The 18386-nt window shown below is 46.3% G+C and overlaps 2 protein-coding genes across 7 annotated transcripts; one reads left to right on the top strand and one right to left on the bottom strand.

Moving 5' to 3' along the window:
• Positions 1–1733: 1733 nt before the first annotated feature.
• On the top strand, positions 1734–7977 carry GNPDA1 (glucosamine-6-phosphate deaminase 1). 4 transcript variants are annotated; one of them, XM_029997573.2, is made up of 7 exons: positions 1734–1839; positions 1934–2075; positions 2152–2253; positions 3321–3503; positions 5198–5382; positions 6068–6242; positions 6520–7977. In XM_029997573.2, exons 2-7 carry the CDS (start codon positions 1952–1954, stop codon positions 6615–6617), a joined length of 867 nt encoding a protein of 288 aa, XP_029853433.1. In that variant the 5' UTR covers positions 1734–1839; positions 1934–1951; the 3' UTR covers positions 6618–7977. The 4 variants fall into 4 exon arrangements, with proteins under 4 accessions (XP_029853433.1, XP_029853431.1, XP_029853432.1 ...); XM_029997571.2 differs by having other exon boundaries at positions 1734–1848; XM_029997572.2 differs by having other exon boundaries at positions 1738–1839; positions 1909–2075.
• Positions 7471–18316, bottom strand: RNF14 (ring finger protein 14). 3 transcript variants are annotated; one of them, XM_029997566.2, is made up of 9 exons: positions 18159–18316; positions 17406–17612; positions 16700–16862; positions 16008–16159; positions 14524–15051; positions 13880–14108; positions 13021–13193; positions 12296–12426; positions 7471–11032 (listed from the first exon to the last, which is right to left on the bottom strand). In XM_029997566.2, exons 3-9 carry the CDS (start codon positions 16851–16853, stop codon positions 10975–10977), a joined length of 1425 nt encoding a protein of 474 aa, XP_029853426.1. In that variant the 5' UTR covers positions 16854–16862; positions 17406–17612; positions 18159–18316; the 3' UTR covers positions 7471–10974. The 3 variants fall into 3 exon arrangements, with proteins under 3 accessions (XP_029853426.1, XP_029853428.1, XP_029853429.1); XM_029997568.2 differs by having other exon boundaries at positions 17457–17612; XM_029997569.2 differs by having other exon boundaries at positions 16707–16843; positions 18159–18315.
• Positions 18317–18386: the final 70 nt, after the last annotated feature.

Genomic DNA, 18386 nt, shown 5'->3' with positions numbered 1-18386 from the left:
AGATTAAATCGAGAGCCAGACCATTTGCAATAGACAGAGACCCACAGCATTTGAATTTAAACCAAATCCGCCCTGACACTGGGGCTGTGTGAGCAGCATGGCAGGATGCTGTAAGGCTGATCCTCAAATGCAGCAGCTCTCCATACCTCCGAGGGGGCAAAGTGCAGTGAAGAAGGCAAGGCAGGTGGCAGGGGATGGGGTGACGGCTGTCCACAGGCCGCTCTGATGGCAGACAAACCCGACAGCCCGCAAGTCATGTCACCCCAGGAGGGGACGTGGTTGTTGCCCTGCAGCTCGCCACTGTGGGAAGACCACGATGTCTCTTGCAATCAATTCCTATGCGGTCTGTGCCTCCAGTATTTGCTTTTCAGAAATCTGCGAGCCCTTGTCGCGTTTCCGTGGTAACGCTCAGCGATCCGATGTGGGTTATTTGCAGAATCGAGGTGCTGATGCACATCCCCTTCCGAGCCCTGCAGCAGTTTTGGCTTTGCACACCAGAAGCTGCAGGTGTGCTGCAGTAACGGTGATGTTTTCTTCACTGCAACTCTGACGTCAGCATGCAGGTCAAGAGGCACGCTCACCAGATTCCCTCTGTTTAGCTCAGCGCCTCGGTCCTGTGCCTATGAACCCACTGACGCTGTAATTCCTGCCAGTGCCCATGGGACCCATGGGTCTGTCGCACTGATATGACCTGTTAGGAATAGTGGAAAAGCCATTTCACCCAGAGCCAAAGCCCAGCCTGCCTGGCACTGCAAGAGAGCTGAGGATGCTGCTGCTGTCAGCTCTTCATCCAGCACTACAGCCACCGAAATACTTTCCTGCCTGCCGGCTAACCACTGCTGATGGAAACACATGGGGCTTTCAATTTATTTAGTCTCTGTGGCCTAAAACTCTTCCGACTCTGGCTACGGCCCGTCACACCCATCATTCCCCATCCAAATGCAAACCAAGCCAGGACTTCTCAGCATCCCCGATGAGACAATATTGGGAGCATTCAGTCTAGCCAGGTCGTTTAAATCATTAAAATAAGAAGGAACTGCACTGCACGGGCTGGATCCTAGCAAAGCAATTTGTCTAGTATTCTTTCTTCTAAGCTGTCTAGCTTTGAAGTAAGAGCTCTGCATCTCAACAGTGAACCAAGACTTTGCGAGGAGAGGTCGGGCCCGTTTCCACCACAGCTTGAAGGCAGCCGGAGCAAGAGCAGAAGGGCCTTTTGGGGCTACCACTGCTGTCAGGAGCAGCACAAACATGGGCAGATCACGGTCCGTTCACTGGAGAGGGGCTCCTCTGCCCGGGACAGGGCTTGTGGCTTCGATTTAGGGATCGTGGGTCACTCCGAGACAGCCGGAGCGGCTGAAGGGCCGAGTCGGCGGATCCCAGCCGTGATGGGGACACGCCAGCAGAAGCCTGAAGCAGTAAGGACATCTGAAGATGTAAGTGCCTTTTTAACGCATTTGGGGAAAACGCTGGTCCCCACAAGCTTTGTCCAGGCATAAAGCACAGTCTCCGGCGTTCGCAACTTCGGTTCATTTGAACAGACCGCTAGCAGCCCAAGCGCTCCATTCCTGGGTGTATTTAACCGCTTCCTTGAATTCTAACCCTCGGTTCTGACCCTGCCATCCTCCGCGCTCCCCGGTCGCAGGGCCCGGGCCCGCCGGGCCCCGCTCCTCCCGCCCCGCGGGGCTCCCGCGGCCAGCGGCCGCCGTGAGGGGCCGGGCCCGGCGCTCGCCGCCCACCGGCGGGGCGGGCGCGGAGGGCGGCCCGGGAGCCGCCGCTGCCTCGGCCGCGTCCTCTGAGGGGATCCCCGGGCGGCGGCGGCAGCGGGAGAGCCGGCGGCAGGTGGGTGAGGTAGGTGGGAAGGAAGGAAGGTGAGCGGGGCGGCGGCGGTAAGATGGCGGCGCTCGTCAGCTCGGTTCCCTCCCGCCCTGCCCAGGCAGCGCCCGACCCCGCCATGAAGCTCATCATTCTGGAGACGTACGCGCAGGCCAGCGAGTGGGCCGCCAAGTACATCCGCAACCGCATCGTCCATTTCGGACCCGGACCCGGGCGCTTCTTCACGCTGGGGCTGCCCACAGGTGGGTGCCGGGGGCGGGAGCGGGGCCGGGGCCGGGGTGGCCCTTCCCCGGGGCTGAGGCGGCGGCTTCCCCGCAGGCAGCACGCCGCTGGGCTGCTACAGGAAACTGGTGGAGTACTGCCGGAACGGGGACCTCTCCTTCAAGTACGTGAAGACCTTCAACATGGACGAGTACGTGGGTGAGTGCCCGCGGGCAAGCAGTACTTGGCTTTCGTTATCTGTTTTGCTGTACGTCCTCTCCCTCTCCGTGTCGGGTTAGTGAGGCAGGGCCGCCGGCCCGCTGGAGGGGCTGATGTGCCCCCAGCGCTCGGTACCGCAGCCCGAAGGTCTTGTCAGTGCGTGGTGGGCGCAGAAGATCCCACCTGCCAGGGGTTCAAGGTAGGAGGGATAAAATTTGCTTTAGCCAAGGGAGTTAACAGGGACAGTTTGAAGACCTGTACAAGAAGTACTAAAGGGTGTCAGGTGTTGCCTGGCATTCGACACACTAGACACTGCCGTATTTTACTTGAACTTGGGTATTGATCAGCTCCTCCACCTTACCACTGCAAGCCGAGGTAGTGTGCGGTATTAACTACCACCTGTGCTCTGGGAGTAAAACGGTCACTTTAGCTTCAGGTCTCTTACAAGGACTGATGCGTTACCTGCCCTCCTGTTAAGACAGCAGAGGACTGTTTCGTTTATGAAGCTGTGATGAAATAGCCTCTTTAGAAGAAAGAGTACAGAGAGATTAGTGGGCAAGCCTAAAGCTCCAAAGGTGGAAAACAGACAGGCTAAATATTTGCTAATGCTAATTTTACGCTGGTCAAGAATTTTTTCTGTGAACAATCCTAATAAAGCAGCATTTGGGAATAGGCAGTCCAGTGTGGGTTTATAGCATTCAAGGGGGAAAAAAATGTATGCAATAAGTTATTTCCCAGGGTTCTCCACAGTTTGCTAATTGTCTTTGTGAATGCAAACTGGCAGGAAGGCTGAAAAGGTAGTAAAACATGAGGCACAGTGCATGCCTGCTTTTCTGGCACATCCATCACATGTTAATACGAGCACGTCTTATGGGAGCTATCGTGTTTGATTTTAATTTTGCTATTTAGGGAAATAAAAACAACTCATGAAACTTGAGGGAGTCACAAATGACAGACAGAGAAAGCAGTGCTCTGTTACCAAAGCCACTGCAAGGGTGTGTAGGTGGTTTATGTTATGGGTGATATTCTTTCAGGTGGTCTTAGTCCCGTGCATGCTCTGTTACCAGGTCTCCCAAGGGATCATCCGGAAAGTTACCATTCCTTCATGTGGAATAACTTCTTTAAGCATATTGACATCCCGGCAGAAAACGTTCACATTTTGGATGGAAATGCACCTGATCTACAGGCAGAGTGTGACGCATTTGAGGATAAAATCAAAGCAGCTGGAGGAATTGAACTCTTTGTTGGAGGTGAAAATCTGAAGGACTAGCGGTCTCTAAACACTGGCAGGAAGCACTGCCTTTCCTCTACCAGCTATCTATCTCATTTATTGTCAGGAGAGTTCATCTTCAATACAGTTCAGTGGATTTGCAGTGAAAGGCACCCCACATTCCATTGCCCTGGGCACTCGTGTGTTGGCAGCCTTGTCTTCCAATGTACTGCTCCCCCAGTTTTAAGTATTTCAATCCAGTTGGTGAATTGTTCAAGAAACTATTAGCAGGAGAAACAGGCAGGGCTAGAATTGTACCAAATACAAAATGTATTACAACTGCCAGGGCTGACAGGAAACTGCTAGGAGTAGTCAGAGTCCTCTGAGCCAACAGGAGCTCAACGCAAGCTTTTCCCATCAGTTTGCCTTAAGATTCTGCCATCTACTTTGCGTTATTGTTCTCCCAGCACAGTTAGAGAAGAGTCTCTGTTGGCTTCAGCGGGGGCTTTTGCTATCATTCTGTGGTGGGTTGACCCTGGCTGGATACCAGGTGCCCACCAAAGCTGCTCTATCACTCCCCTCCGCAGATGGACAGGGGAGAGAAAATATAACAAAAGGCTTCTAAGTCAAGATAAGGACAGGGAGAGATCACTCACTAATTACCATCATGGGCAAAACAGACTCAGCTTCGGGAAAATTAATTTAATTTATTACCAATCAAATCAGAGTAGGATAAAACCAAATCTTAAAACACCTTCCCCCCACCCCTCCCTTCTTCCCAGGTTCAACTCCACTCCCGGTTTTCTCCACCTCCTCCCGGCCAAGCAGCGCAGGGGGACTGGGATTGGGGGTTGGGGTCAGTTCATCACACCTTGTCTCTGCTGCTCCTTCCTCCGCAGGGGGAGGACTCCTCACTCGTGCCCTGCTCCAGCGTGGGTCCCTTCCCCAGGCTGCAGTCCTTCAGGCACAGACTGCTCCAGCATGGGTCCCCCATGGCATCACAAGTCCTGCCAGCAAACCTGTTCCAGTGTGGGCTCCTCCTTCCATGGGGCCACAGGTCCTGCCAGGAGCCTGCTCCAGCGTGGGCTTTCCCATGCAGTCACAGCCATCTTTGGGGGCATCCGACTGCTCCGGCATGGGCTCCTCCACGGGCTGCAGGTGGATATCTGCTCCACCGTGGACCTCCCTGGGCTGCAGGGGGACAGCCTGCCTCACCGTGGTCTTCCCCATGGGCTGCAGGGGAACCTCTGCTCTGGTGCCTGGAGCACTGCCTCCCGCTCCTTCTTCACTGACCTTGGGGTCTGCAGGGCTGTTTCTCTTACATGTTCTCACTCCTCTCTCTGGCTGCAGTTTCTGTTGTGCAGCAACTTTTCCCCCTTCTTAAATATGTTATCACAGAGGCGCTACCACCATCGCTGATGGGCTTGGCCTTGGCCAGTGGTGGGTCCGACTTGGAGCTGGCTGGCCTTGGCTCTGTCAGACATAGGGGAAGCTTCTAGCAGCTTCTCACAGAAGCCACCCCTGTAGCCCCTCTGCTATCAAAACCTTGCCATGCAGGCGCACTCCTACCAGAACCAAATTTGAGCTTGAGCAGAAAAATTGCAAGTGTTTTTCTCAGATCTGTATCTATTCCTGGAAACACTGAATCTCCCTCTAATAGGAGTGCTGTTGGCTCTGCTTCCTACAATAACCATTCCAGCCACTGACCCTCTTCTGAAACTCTCTCTGTCACAGGTATTGGCCCAGATGGTCACATTGCTTTCAACGAGCCTGGATCAAGTTTGGTATCCAGGACGCGAGTGAAGACCTTGGCTATGGACACTACATTGGCTAACGCCAGGTTCTTTGATGGCGACCTCTCCAAAGTCCCCACAATGGCTTTGACAGTCGGAGTAGGCACTGTCATGGATGCCAGAGAGGTTAGGAGAAAAGCAGTGAGTTCATACAGGAGCTCTTGAGCAGGGCTTCCTGGAGTAGCTAAAGATTACCCAGTCTTGGAGCAGCAATGCACCCTGCTGGTCTAGGTCAGCTTATGCTTTTCCTGCCACAGACTGCCAAGTACCTACCTGATCCTCCTGTTCTTTTGCATCCTGCAACGCTATGGAAAGGCTCTTGCTTTGTCTTCCATTTTTGCTCTACTAACACCACTTACATTTGTGTAACCCTGCAGTACAGTTGTGATCCACAGGGAGCAAGAAAGGTTTGGGAGGATGTCTTTAGTTAAGAATCTTATCTGGGGAAATAACTGCAAGAATCAGCGGTTGACTTGATGCTACACCAGCAGATCATGAAAACTCTATGGGATAGCTTTTAATTGAGTCTATACCTTGATTTATACTTGTTAAGTCTCAGCATACAGGTGCCTAACAGGGGAGCTCAAAGGATCTGAATCATTACAGTGACCCACCAGGCTATGATTTAATTGACAAATAAAATGCAGCCAGAGCAGAACTGTGATACAGTGAAATGCCTCTGGGGAGGATGATGGACATTGTCCCCTGTTGGGAACCGGGACAGCTCTCTTAGTTCAGCAGGATGTGGGTGTGCTCTCTCTGAATGTGCCTTCTAGACCCTAACTGCCATCCTCTGTGTCTTGGAGTCCAGGTGATGATTCTTATCACAGGAGCCCACAAAGCCTTTGCTTTGTACAAAGCCATTGAGGAAGGTGTCAACCACATGTGGACAGTATCTGCTTTCCAGCAACACCCCAACACTGTGTTTGTGTGTGATGAGGATGCCACGCTGGAACTCAAAGTTAAGACGGTGAAATACTTTAAAGGTGAGTGTTTGACCAGGCCAAGCAGCTGTTGTACTTAGGTTTTAAATAGCACAAGCCATGCTTTGCCTTAGATGTTTCTGTCTAATCAACTCCCAAAGGAGTACATTCCTTAAATATAACAGCTGAAGTGTACAAGTGCAAAGGTAAAGGCTTAACTGCGTGGGTATGGGAGCAAAGGAACAAGGACTCTAGTAATGTCTAATTTCATTAGCAACCAATGGATAAGAATTTTGCTTTATTATGTCTACTTAAGTCATCTTTTTACTTTCTACATTAGGTTTAATGCTGGTTCACAACAGGCTTGTGGAACCCTTATACAGCATGAAGGAGACGGGAGCAGAAAGAAGCCAGTCTAAGAAGCCATACAGTGATTAATCTCACTGTTCAGAGTAATGCTGAACCAGCTTTTCTGTTGAAAACCATCTGTGAAGAGAGGGAATTGCTGCAGAAATTAATCTCATATTTGTTCTTAAATTAGCAAAATGATTATGTCCTTGCTTCTCTCCATTAAAAAGACAGATGCAACACCTGCCTTAATTAACCAAACGAAGATGGGATCCAGTATACTGCGTTCCACAAACTTCCGCCACTAGTTTATTCTCTGAAGGTAAAGTCAATGGAGAGTGAGTTGTTTAATCTATGAAGCAATTGTAATGATGGGGACTCAAGGCCCCAAAACTTAAATGTGAAGATATGTGAAAGTACAACGCTGCAGAAACTAAATGGGTAATCACTTTGGGATGTATGCCTTGTGTTTATAACAAGTACCTCTTCGTGTCACTCCCCTCCACAATACACTCTTACATTATAGTCATTTAAAATGGGAACTGAGTTTGTTCAGCCTGGAGACGGGAAAGCTTCAGCATGACCTAATAGCAGCACGTTTCACAGCTACAAGGAGGTCATCAGGAAGATGAAGCCAGGCTCTCCTGGGCAGTGTGTGGGCAGAAGATAAGAGATGATGGGGCTTGAGTTGAGACAAGATGCTCAGACTGGATATAAGGAAAAAACTTACCCATGAGGACAGTCAAGCAGTGGGGCAGGTTCCCCAGAGAGGCTGTGCAGTCTCTGTCCTTAAGAGGTTTTCAAGACCTGACTGGATAAAGCCTTGGCTGAACCCCGCATTGAGCCAGATGTTGGACTTGAGACCATCTCGGCAAAAGGGAGGCTACAGAGAGCATTCATCAGTGCTGTGTTAATAATGCAGTACCATTAATGCAGTTAATGGTTAGTTTACACATCTATATGCTTTTATTTGTTGTCACACAAGAAGCCTTACATGTTCAGTTTCAGGGTATAATTTTATATGCCCTGGTGCTTTATGATGTACTACAGGAGAGTAGATTTGTTCAGATTAAGCATAAATGACTTCTCTCTGTGCTGCTCAGCGCGCTCTTATTTGTGTCAGAGCAGAGCCTGAAGCAGTAAGTTCTCTCCCCCCTCCTTCCCATGCTTTACACTGCTACAAGGAAATACCAAATAAGCCTCAAAGGAAACAGTCTGTTCCCTCTGGCCTCAGCCTATGTTTAATTACAGAAGCCCCACACAGGTGGACAACAGCCTGTACTGGCAAGACCCCACCAATTCTGAAACTTGATTCCTGGGTTTCCTATCAAATGCTATCAATTGAGGGGCAAGACAAACTGGGCAGCATTAATTTTCTTTATGCAGAAATGTTATAAGCTGTTGATCTGTAATGTAACTTTCTATAGTAAATGTCTTAATTTTTTCTAAATGGTCACACTGACTGTATCTGGTGCTCAGCCTCACTGTGCTAGTGAAAAGGAACAGTTTATGAGGCTGAACGGGACTCGTAATACCATCTTTGAGCAGAGCAACAAAACTGTCAACGCACAAGAAAGTCCTGTTATTTTGCACAAGATTTCTCTGTCACCTAGAACCAAAGCTGTATCAAAAGCTGTTTGGTAGAAATAGCTGCTGCTGCTCCCTAGTTCAAGAGCTTCCTCATCTTGTAATTGCTGGCAGGTTTCCACCAAACACCTGCTACGGTTCTGTCCTGCCAGGCAGCAGCCATTTCATAAAAAAAAACAGTGGGGATCTTTAAAGGAAAACTGAGGAGGTCACAGTTATTTACCTTTTACCACAAAATGTCTGCAAATAATCTAAAGCTCATTCTGTGCATGCACAGTAATGGAGCAAGTGAGGAGGTCTGCAAGAGAGAAAAAACAATAAAAAAATGAGGAAGAAACACTGTGCCACATTACCGGAGTTGCCTGCCTTGCTCTCTGTTGGTGAAGCCAGATTCTGGTTTTAACTGCCCCTCCTCTGCAACACCAGCTGATGGTCCTACCACTGCAGTCGCCTCCTTGTCCCCTCCTCAGAGAGTCTGTCCTCCTCTGCCTCACTGCAGAATATGGGAGCTCCAGCCCAGGGGTCCCCGAGTGCTCAGAACTCATAGACGCGGTGGTGACTACATCATCATTCCTCCTTTCTCCACACAAAGTTCTTGAAAGCAGAGGTAGTTCATCACAACACCTTCAAATACTTCACCATAGCGCTTGTGCTCTGGTAGCTCTGGCAGACATCCCCAGCCACGGCTTTTCATCCCAACATACCCTTCTTGTCCAGGCCCTGCACTCGGCCCACCTCTGTCCTGCCAGAAGGGACCTGCCCAGCCTCCTGTAGGTTTAAGAGATCCAACGCCCCCTCCTCTATCGAGGCACAAAAACAGGCTTTAAGCACATGCTTCTTGTCACAAACGTTCCCCATCTGCCCACATACGCAGCTTAGCGGGGAGAAAGCCCCTTCTGAAAGCAGGCAGCTTTTGGACTCGATCTGTAGAGTTAAAAATCGTGGCCAGAGCGGAAACTCCTGTGGGGACTGCAGCTCAAAGCTGGCTACATCCAACACAGTAATCTCAGAGTAGTGTCACGATAGCCACCGTCTATCAGTTAGCGGCTTGTGTCTCCGAGGGAAAACCAGGGCTCTTTGGGTGCGAGGGCACTTCACATACACAAATGTCCAAACTTCTGTCAGCAGAACACATCCTGTGCCAGCTTCGCTCAAGAGCTTTGCGCGAGCCCTAGTCTGTTCTACGTCATTCTACAGGCGACCACGCGAGCGAGCGCCTCGGCCCCGTGGCACGCAAGCACTGGAGGCGATCGCCACCCAGACGCAGAACAAAACTGTCCCACGCGCTGACCTGTGCTGCCATATACGTGCCATAATGAAGACAAACAGGGAGACAACTATGTTTACTGTCTTAAAGTGAATTTAGTGCATGTGAAAGGTGCAGGAAATAAATACAGTTTAAATCATACGCGGTGAAACCCTTCCCTACACGCTGTCCTATAGCCTAAACCAAGACGAAAGATCCGCCCTTACCATCTCGTATCTTTTTAATCGCTGCCAATTCTAATAGTACAGACTTCCATCCTCTGTGAAAGCAACTAAATCAGCACTCATTTTGGCCAGATATCCAAGTATAAATTTATTTACTAACAGGCAAAACTGAGTGAGAGGTGTTCACCTTGAGTTTCTGAAGAGTCTTCCAGCTCCTGAGCTATCCATCCGGACCCTGCTATTTGTTTTGAACACAGCACATGCAGTTTTAATTTCAAAATAAATTTTTAGACCATTCTGCAAGTGGAAAAACTTCTAAAAAATTAGTGGTTCCCTCCAGTAATTACTTTCATGCTCACAAAACTGCTTACTGAGCTTTTAGGGGAAAGAAGTTGGGTTTTGAAATAATTTGAAGTGCAAGAACAGTGGAAATAAGGAATCTAGTCCAGAAGCAAAACTATCAACTAATCAGATTTCTTATATGAAGAGTTAGTAAAAAATAAATTCATCATCTGAGAAGACAAGGTAATTTTCAGTATCTTGAAAAATTCAAGTTAATCTCAACTACGTACCCATAAAAATGTGTTTCAATATCTGACTGATACTTTTCACCCTCTCACTGGCCACATACTCGGTTCATTGCCTTAGCACTCATCACTGTCAAAATAAGGAGAGGCAACGTGAGCAAATACAACAGCGACACTGAGATGAGTCATCAAACTGATTCAAATTTTTCAAGTTTTCTGCCAAAGCATTCAGTAATGCAGAGACCCAGGCATTACAGCCAGTAAGAAGGGAATAATCGGAAGTTAGGAATAATTGACTTTGCCATCGTTAGAAAGTATCAGTCACAAAGCAATGAGCCGCTTTTCAGAGAAACGGGTCAGGAAACACTATAGAAGCAACAGGCTCAGCTGCTGAATACAGAAGAAATTTTCTATATTTTATCAGAAAACTTTCCCTGTGCAAGCAGCATCACTAAACAGCTCCAGAAAGAGCACTACAGCTATAATAAAACTGCCGTAAACCCAACAATGGATATAAGCCAAGATCCTCGAAAGGTCAGTCTCGCTAAAGGAAACCCCCAAATACTTCTATGATTTGGGGCTTCAGTTTTGTTTGTTTGCTTCTCAAAAAGGGGCACCTCTTAGTACATATTTTTCCAGTAATTTTCCAACTTCTGATGGGTTGTATTTGTCAATCCTTTAACAATTGATAGGATTATTAGGGCCTTCCATGGTGATCCTGACCACAGGATGGGTAAAATGGTCTCCTTTGGTTTTGGCAACAGCCTCTGAAGTGCGAGTATCCTGCAGTGCAAGGTAGTTATTCTTCTATCACATAATGGAAGTGAAAAGCAAACAAACTTGACACAAAAATGGAAAGCATCTATCTCTGGTTTGTTCAGCTTTTGTTGTAGAGAAAGCTACTAGTCTTCATCTTCAACTTCCCATAACTCACCATCAATATGCATGGCTTGAAACAATCTGCAAGACAGCCAATAATTTACATCAGGATGTAAAAAAAGTAAAATATGTAAAAAAAAAAAAAAAAAAAAAAAAAAAATCAATCTAAATGTGACCAAAGATACAAAAGCAGCAAGTTTCAAAATTTTTTTCAGTATCATAAACCACTCATACTGCAGTCCTCAAAGTCAATTAAAATAAACTACTCTGCAATTCTACAGCACATTACACCAGAAGGCTTTACAGTACCTTACAAACATGATGTCTCAAGAAATTCCTGAAAATATTAATAATCCAAAATTTATTAAAAGTTACCTAGCATGCTGCTGTTCCTAGTTGGTCTTAGGCAGTATATAATCAGCAGCCAAGCCTGCCTGCTCCAAACAGCTTACAATCTAATCGGACAATACAGAGCTGGGCAAACAACTGTAACATATAAACAGGGGAGGAGCAAAAGGGAAGAAAAAAATTGTTTTTTTATAAAACAGATGAGCTTAGTCAAGATAGGTAGAGGTTAAGCTAAACTAAAAGAAAAAAGAACAGCAGGAGACACCAGAAGAAAAATAGAAACAAAAACAGGGTAGGAAGTGAAAAAAATACTGTTGGGAGAAAAGGGAATGCTGAAAAAGAAGGGCCAAGAACAAGGGGGAAAAAAAAAAAAAAGAATCCTGTCAGCCACATCTATTAAAGCAGAATAGACAGTGGAGGATTGAGTAAACTATTGGTATATTGACTTTTGTATCCAGGCACTATATGTAACAGCGATGGGCACAACCCAATGGAATACACACAAGATTAGAGGCTGCCACTATGACACCTCTCTGACCTGCCTGCCCTTTCATTTGTCCAGATGGCAGCGGCATCCTTTGTCTCTTGATATATCCCTAATAGCAATGATGTAAGCCAAGTTTGCAGCTTTTTAGAAGCAGCTTTCTTACCCAAAGCCTTGTGTTGCGCTATCATATACCTGAGCATCTGCAAAGAAACATTTCACTACAGGCTGTCTCTCAGAGGCAGGAAGTACAGCATCAGGAATAGGCCCAGAAAACTTCTCCAGAATTTTAAAACAGAAGTTCTTAAAAAGCAAAACCATATCCCAAATCACTCCTGATTTTTTTTATTGTTAAGTGTCAGGTCCTTGTAAGTGTAAATATTTGAGAGAAGAAATTGTGTCTTAAACTGTATAGCTACAAATTTCAAGGTAAGAATAATCTGGGAGAGACTGTAAGAAGAAATACAAAAATAAGCGGTACAGCACTAGAAGAAATACATGTAAATACATACCTATTAAAGCATGGGGAAGATGGATCATTGAAGTGCCTGTATGGGTTCACCCTTGACAGAGAACCCATACAAAGCCAGCAGAAATACTGCATGCAGCCAGTACACGTCATTTTGTTACAACCATCTAGTTTCTGGCAGGGGAAAGAAACAAGAAATAGCAGTAACAAAATCTTACCACGTCAGTCTTCAGGCCTGTCTCTAAATGCTAACAGTCCTCAAAAATGCATCAACTAATGAATACATTTTACCCCAACTCTATCATAACACTGGTATTTTTCCACTGTTCAAAAAAACCCTAGGAGCTAGAATCACAGAATTGTAAATTGGCTATAGTACTAGTAACACTGGAAATTAATATTTTTCTGAAGCTAGTTTTATTTCCTGCCTGTAGTCTGAAACAGCAGTAGCCTGAAACACATGGTAAACACAGGGATTCAGAGGGATCCATAGTCAGCCTGGATCTTTTTTAGTACTGGAGTCTGAACAATACCAGTTGCTGTATTTACTCAAGTCCCTGAGCTCCAGAAACATCACCTCCTTTTCTATGTAACACAGACAGAAATGGAAAGTTGTCTCACCATTTCCTAGAAATTTATCTTCCCTGGTGAGCTTGGAGGCTACGAATAAATCTCTGTTCCAGCCTAAATACAGAACTGACTTAGCAATTTATGTTAGTTTCTGTTAAGAGTTACTACGATTCTTCAGCTTTTCCCCTCCGTGCTTACCTCTATATGAGTACCACAGCAAGGACAAGACTTCGAGTTCTTTTCTAGCCATTCTTTACTCTCCATCTCCTCAAGGGCTTTCTGAATCACTCGTTTGCCATAGCGTTGTTCCAAAAATCTTTTAGTTGCCTCGTCTGCTTCTAAATATTCATTTCGCAAATCCATTAATTTCTCTGGGGAATAAAACAAAAAACAACAACAACAAAACCAAACACAAACAAAAAAACAAAACAGCTTTTGTAATACTTTATATAAAGAAGTCCAGCTAACAACAGCATAAAGTATTCTCAAAGGAAACTAACATCATTAATTAAAAAGCAAGTGAAACATTAGAATACTTAAGAAAAAGATGAGAATATTAAAACCGCACTACCTCAAAATTCAACAGTTTTACACTGTTTCATTATAAAGGAGACCAGTCAATGGAACTAGAACAAATCTACAATGTAAAATAAACTGAAAAATGGAAATGTTGTTTCTGAACACACATTTAATAAAACTGTGTCATGATTTTGAGGCCAAGCAGATACAGAAGCATCCACCTGATTCCAGTATCAACTCTGACAACAGAAAGTAGTGGATTCGCAGGAAAGGGTGAAAAAAGGCACATATAAAATTATTCTTCCCCTGCTGTGGCCTCAGCATTTGGCAATCAGCAGTTTAGGGACTTCCTGAGCTGTGGAGTGTCATCAAAGCAATACTTTTTAATTGCCAGCAACAGACCTACTCCAAATGAATCTGTCTAATCTTTTAGAAAGCTCATGTGGTGTTGAGTTCCCTTGCTTAATTTCTGACTTTCAGACTTATTCACACGATGCTTAATTGCTTCTTGATCTGTTTCTGAAATACGATGACTCACCCGCAGTAACTTTACATGGAGAGACCCCATGGTAAGTCATTTTACAGAGAGTACAAAAAGCATAGTTGCAACGGGAACATATGCCCATGGTGCATCCTGGTTCTTGCATGACTGGTGTCTGACAGCCCGGGCGAGGGCAATACACTACATCTGCCATCAGGTCCAAGCTAGACTGCAGAAGCAGGCGGTCATAACGTGCAAATAGCTGCTCTCCAACCAACTCTTTCACCTAAACAAAGATCAAAGGAAGATTCTGAGCCAGCTAGCTTCAGCAAAAACAGTACGTCAGCAAAAAGTACCTACAGCTGGGATGAATCCACTTTATATTCTCCAATAAGTCATGAAAATACTCCTAGAAATGCTATTTTAATAATAATTAATAATTAATCAAATGAAAAGCATGCAGTGTCAAATGCGATGGGACATGAATTCAGGCCTCTGACCAATGCCAGTACTAATAAAGTGCGCAAAACATGTGCCAAGTCATCCAGTTTTAACTCTGATGCCTCTGTGCGGCTCAGAGCACGAAAAAAATTTTCCCCGGGTATATTCACAATGCTCACCATGAAAAGCCACACCTTGTCTTCTGTAATTATTGGTAAGTTAGCAGAACTCTACCATCACTGCTCGCACACTTCTATTACCTGGCCAGGAGTAGCAACAGAAGAACACTTCGGTTCTGGACAGTTGAGACAGTGGACCTGACCATCCCTGATCTGTATTTCAAAGTAGTCCTTCAGGCATGCTTTGCAGTATACATGGCTGCACTCGGTGAAGTACATACATTCACTGCCCAGCTTCTCACAGAAGCAGATATTGCACAAGTACATCTTACTGTTAAAGCACTTCCTCTTCTGAGCCTGATCAAAGTCCAAGATTTCCCTAATCAGACTTGACAACGATTCCACATCCTGTACAGCTCTTGCATCGATGAGTTCTTCTTCAGCTGCTGCAGAGCCTGCTGCACCACCGCAATCCTTCTCAGCGTCGAGAGGGACCAAAGGTGTCCTACTCTGCCCATTCCCTTGATGGCACATTTTGAGCTCATATGGGGAGGAAATATTCAGGTAACTCAGCGTTTCTTCCTTCAGAAACTGCATCCAGGCAAATAAGACCACACAGCCTCGGTTCTCTTCCCATACGTTGTCTAAGTGTTTGCAAAGAGCACTGAGCTAGGAAAGAAAAAACAATTCCGGATTTTAGTAAGTTCTGACAACTCATTACTGTCTTCCTCTCCTCCCACGGTCCTCCTTAGTGCATACTTAGATTTTACATTCTGGAGTTTTTAATATATACATAAAATACATATAAAAATAATGCTCATAGATGCAAGCTTTCATTTCTCAGAATGGTGACCAAATAAAAACAAGTAGGAAACAAAAGAAGAGCCAACTGAAAGAGCAGCATAATTGTTTATGTCTTAATTTTACTTTCATCTACTCCATTAACATCCCCCAGAGCACCGTTAATTATGAACTTACTCATGAACACAAAAGCTCTGTTAAAATGGGTCCTGGTTTCAGCTGGGATAGAGTTAATTTTCCTCCTAGCAGCTGGTATAGTGTTATGTCTTGGATTCAGTAAGAGAAGAATGTTGATAACACACTGATGTTTTCAGTTGTTGCTAAGTAATGTTTAGTCTAAAGTCAAGGATTTTTCAGCTTCTCCTGCCCAGCCAGCAAGAAGGCTGGAGGGGCACAAGGAGTTGGGAGGGGACACAGCCAGGACCGCTGACCCAAACTGGCCAAAGGGGTATTCTGTACCATGTGGCCTCGTGCCCAGTATATAAACTGGGGGGAGTTGGTCTGGGGGGGGGGCGGGAATCGCTGCTCAGGATCTAACTGGGCACCGGTCAGCGAGTGGTGAGCAATTGCATTGTGCATCACTTGTTTTGTATATTCTAATTCTTTTATTGTTGTAATTTTATTATTGTTGTTGTTGTTATCATCATTAGTTTCTTCCTTTTTGTTCTATTAAACTGTTCTTCTCTTAACCCACGAGTTTTACATTTTTTCCCCGATTCTCTCCCCCATCCCACGGGATGGAGGGGGAGCAAGTGAGTGGCTGCGTGGTGCTTAGTTACCAGCTGAGGTTAAACCACGACAAATGTTAAAACTATTTTGCAGACCTGAGCTTGGGAAAGCCATTTTCCACTGAGGGTAAACACTGGGGGGGAGGTTGATGGGTAGTCTGGTGGGAGTTCAAAATTCAGCACAAGGGGAGGCAGAAAGCAAACGGTGTATTCAAACCCGTTGTTCTGGAGGCTCTCTGTGGAATTGCCTGAATCAAAGAGAATTGAGACAGCTTGAGAAATAACAAGAAAGTTAAAACTACCAAACTGTAACTGTTTATGACAGCACCCACTATATCTCTTTTCATTTGATAAATTTCTGAGTTCAAAATTATTTATTCAACCCTAAATAACAGAACTTCTCAGTGCAGTAAAATTTCGTGGGGTTGTATGCATATGGTTAAATGAGTAAACACCAGTACCGTGAAATATCAGATCCCGCACAAACCAAGAACCTGGAAAGACATCTCCTCAAGCTAAAAAAAATAATAAATGAACTTAATTATTCCAAAGAAATACTATTACTCATCTCTAATTTTAAAGTTCACTGAAGAGGTTATATGTATGAGGATGAAATCACCTACTCAGATATAAACCCCAACAGTACCACAAGCCCAGCACACGGTCTGTCATGGCTTTGTCTAGTCAGTGTTCCTATAGGTCGCTAGAGCAGCAACCACCTAAGCACATACCAGAAAATTAGCTTGGTAAAAGCTAATTTCAGGATAACACAAAACATCTCAACTCACCACTCACAAAAATTTTGAAGTTTTGGGGCAACTCCAGACAAATTCTTGTTTCTCCTCCTTGGGCAGACTCGGCTCTCTTAAACTCATCTTCATCATAAATGCTAGCCAAAGCCAGCAGCTCATCCTCCTGAGCTTCTTTGTCTTCTGAAGACATTTAAATTTTCTGTGGAGTTAACACCACTCTACAAGATCAACTGAGTTAACGCATCCTATTGAAATTATTGATTTGGGGTATCTATTTTATGCTATTATAAGATTTAGAAACCAAAGTAACTGATAAAAAATAATGTAAAATATAATTAAACTTTTTTACAGGTTAAAAAAATATCGATAGCTTTATAAAATAAAAAAAAACCTTAACAGAACATTGAAAAGTCAAAAAGCAAACTGTCTGTAAGTGTTGGTGGCTAAAGACAGCCGTAAGGGGGAAAAATAGTGAAACACACCGATGGCCAAAGTGACACAGGGACTTCTCATTAATGTTTGAAAGGGAAAATAGACCCCACAAAAACCCAAGAAAAAGGAATTAGTAACAGCATCTCTCATCCGGTGTTCTAAAACAAACAAGCAAACAGCCTCATTTATGATTAAAGTTATCGAAGGTATCAATAAGAAGCTTCAAATCCTACACAGGCATCTTGTAGATGCACTCCTATACCATTTCCACTCTAGATTTGGGGAAATAAAGCCACGTTTAATGGGTTACCTTTCTATTCACAACTGCACAGTGGCAAAGTTGTAGGTACCGGTTACTGACCAAGGACAGCCACGTCAGTAGGACCAGAGCAGAGCCCCCGATCATTCCTCTGGGAGAGGGGGAGGTCATAAACTTTTCCTCACGTAAGGCATGAAAAAACGTCAACTCTGTCGTCGAAGTGCATGTGGTTATACGGCACCGGTGCTTCCGAGCTGCCTGCAGCCAAACAAACAACCAAGCGCTCAGGGAGATTAAAGTCCTCTCAGCGTTTTCGTTGTGAAGGCTAACAAACAATTTCATTTGAGCAGGCACGCTCAGCAATTCAGAATACTTTTTTTTTCAGCTCTAATAGCAGTAGCTCGTTTATGTGCATAAGCAATTCCGACCGTTACCTGGGCTAACTCGGGAGCCTGGTGAGGGCCCCACTGAAGTCAGCAGAAATCCCACCCTGCTGCTCCCCCCCCGCCACCATCCAGGGAAACCACTCGCTGCTAAACAGCAAAGGGGAAGCCCTTCCGAACGGGCAGCACGGGGAATTAAAAACATAACCCCAAGAATTACAACAACAAACCACGTTTTCAGGTCAGGCTCCCCCCCCCACATACACCCGGCCCGGCGGGGCTGAGGGAGGCCCGGGTCACGCCGGAGGCTCCGCAGCCCACACGCCCTACGATACAGCACGGCCCGGCCCGGCCCAGCTCCTCCGCCCGGCCCGGCCCGGCCCGGCCCGGCCCGGCCCACCGCCCCCGCCTCACCGGTTACCTCAGCCGCGGGGGCTCGGGGACGGCGAGGCGAGGCGGGGCCCGGCCCGGCCCGGCCCGGCCGGTGCCGCGGCTTGAAGCAGACGTGAGAGGAGGGGAACGGCTGCCGGGCGGTACGCGCCGGCCCGGCCCGGCCCGCCCCCCGCCCCTCACCGCGCTCCCGGCCCCGCCGCCGCCGCAGCGCCCCCGGCGGCCGGGAGGGACGGCAGCGCCCGGCCGAGGGCCGCGG

Source organism: Aquila chrysaetos, chromosome 22 (genome assembly GCF_900496995.4).
Source record: "Aquila chrysaetos chrysaetos chromosome 22, bAquChr1.4, whole genome shotgun sequence".
Classification (NCBI taxonomy): Eukaryota; Metazoa; Chordata; class Aves; order Accipitriformes; family Accipitridae; genus Aquila; species Aquila chrysaetos.
The sequence above is the reverse complement of the archived record's forward strand: the minus strand, read 5'-3'. Positions and strand labels throughout refer to the sequence as shown.

Excerpts from the sequence above, each read along its gene's own strand:
- GNPDA1 (XM_029997570.2), top strand. The coding sequence starts at position 1,892 with ATGGCGGCGCTCGTCAGCTCGGTTCCCTCCCGCCCTGCCCAGGCAGCG. Across the intron at positions 2,076-2,151 it reads CACGCTGGGGCTGCCCACAG|GCAGCACGCCGCTGGGCTGC; the intron begins GTGGGTGCCGGG and ends GCTTCCCCGCAG. Across the intron at positions 2,254-3,320 it reads CAACATGGACGAGTACGTGG|GTCTCCCAAGGGATCATCCG; the intron begins GTGAGTGCCCGC and ends CTCTGTTACCAG.
- RNF14 (XM_029997566.2), bottom strand. The coding sequence starts at position 16,853 with ATGTCTTCAGAAGACAAAGAAGCTCAGGAGGATGAGCTGCTGGCTTTG. Across the intron at positions 16,160-16,699 it reads CTTCAAAATTTTTGTGAGTG|GCAATTCCACAGAGAGCCTC; the intron begins GTGAGTTGAGAT and ends TCTTTGATTCAG. Across the intron at positions 12,427-13,020 it reads GCTGTGGTACTCATATAGAG|AAACTAGATGGTTGTAACAA; the intron begins GTAAGCACGGAG and ends TTCCCCTGCCAG.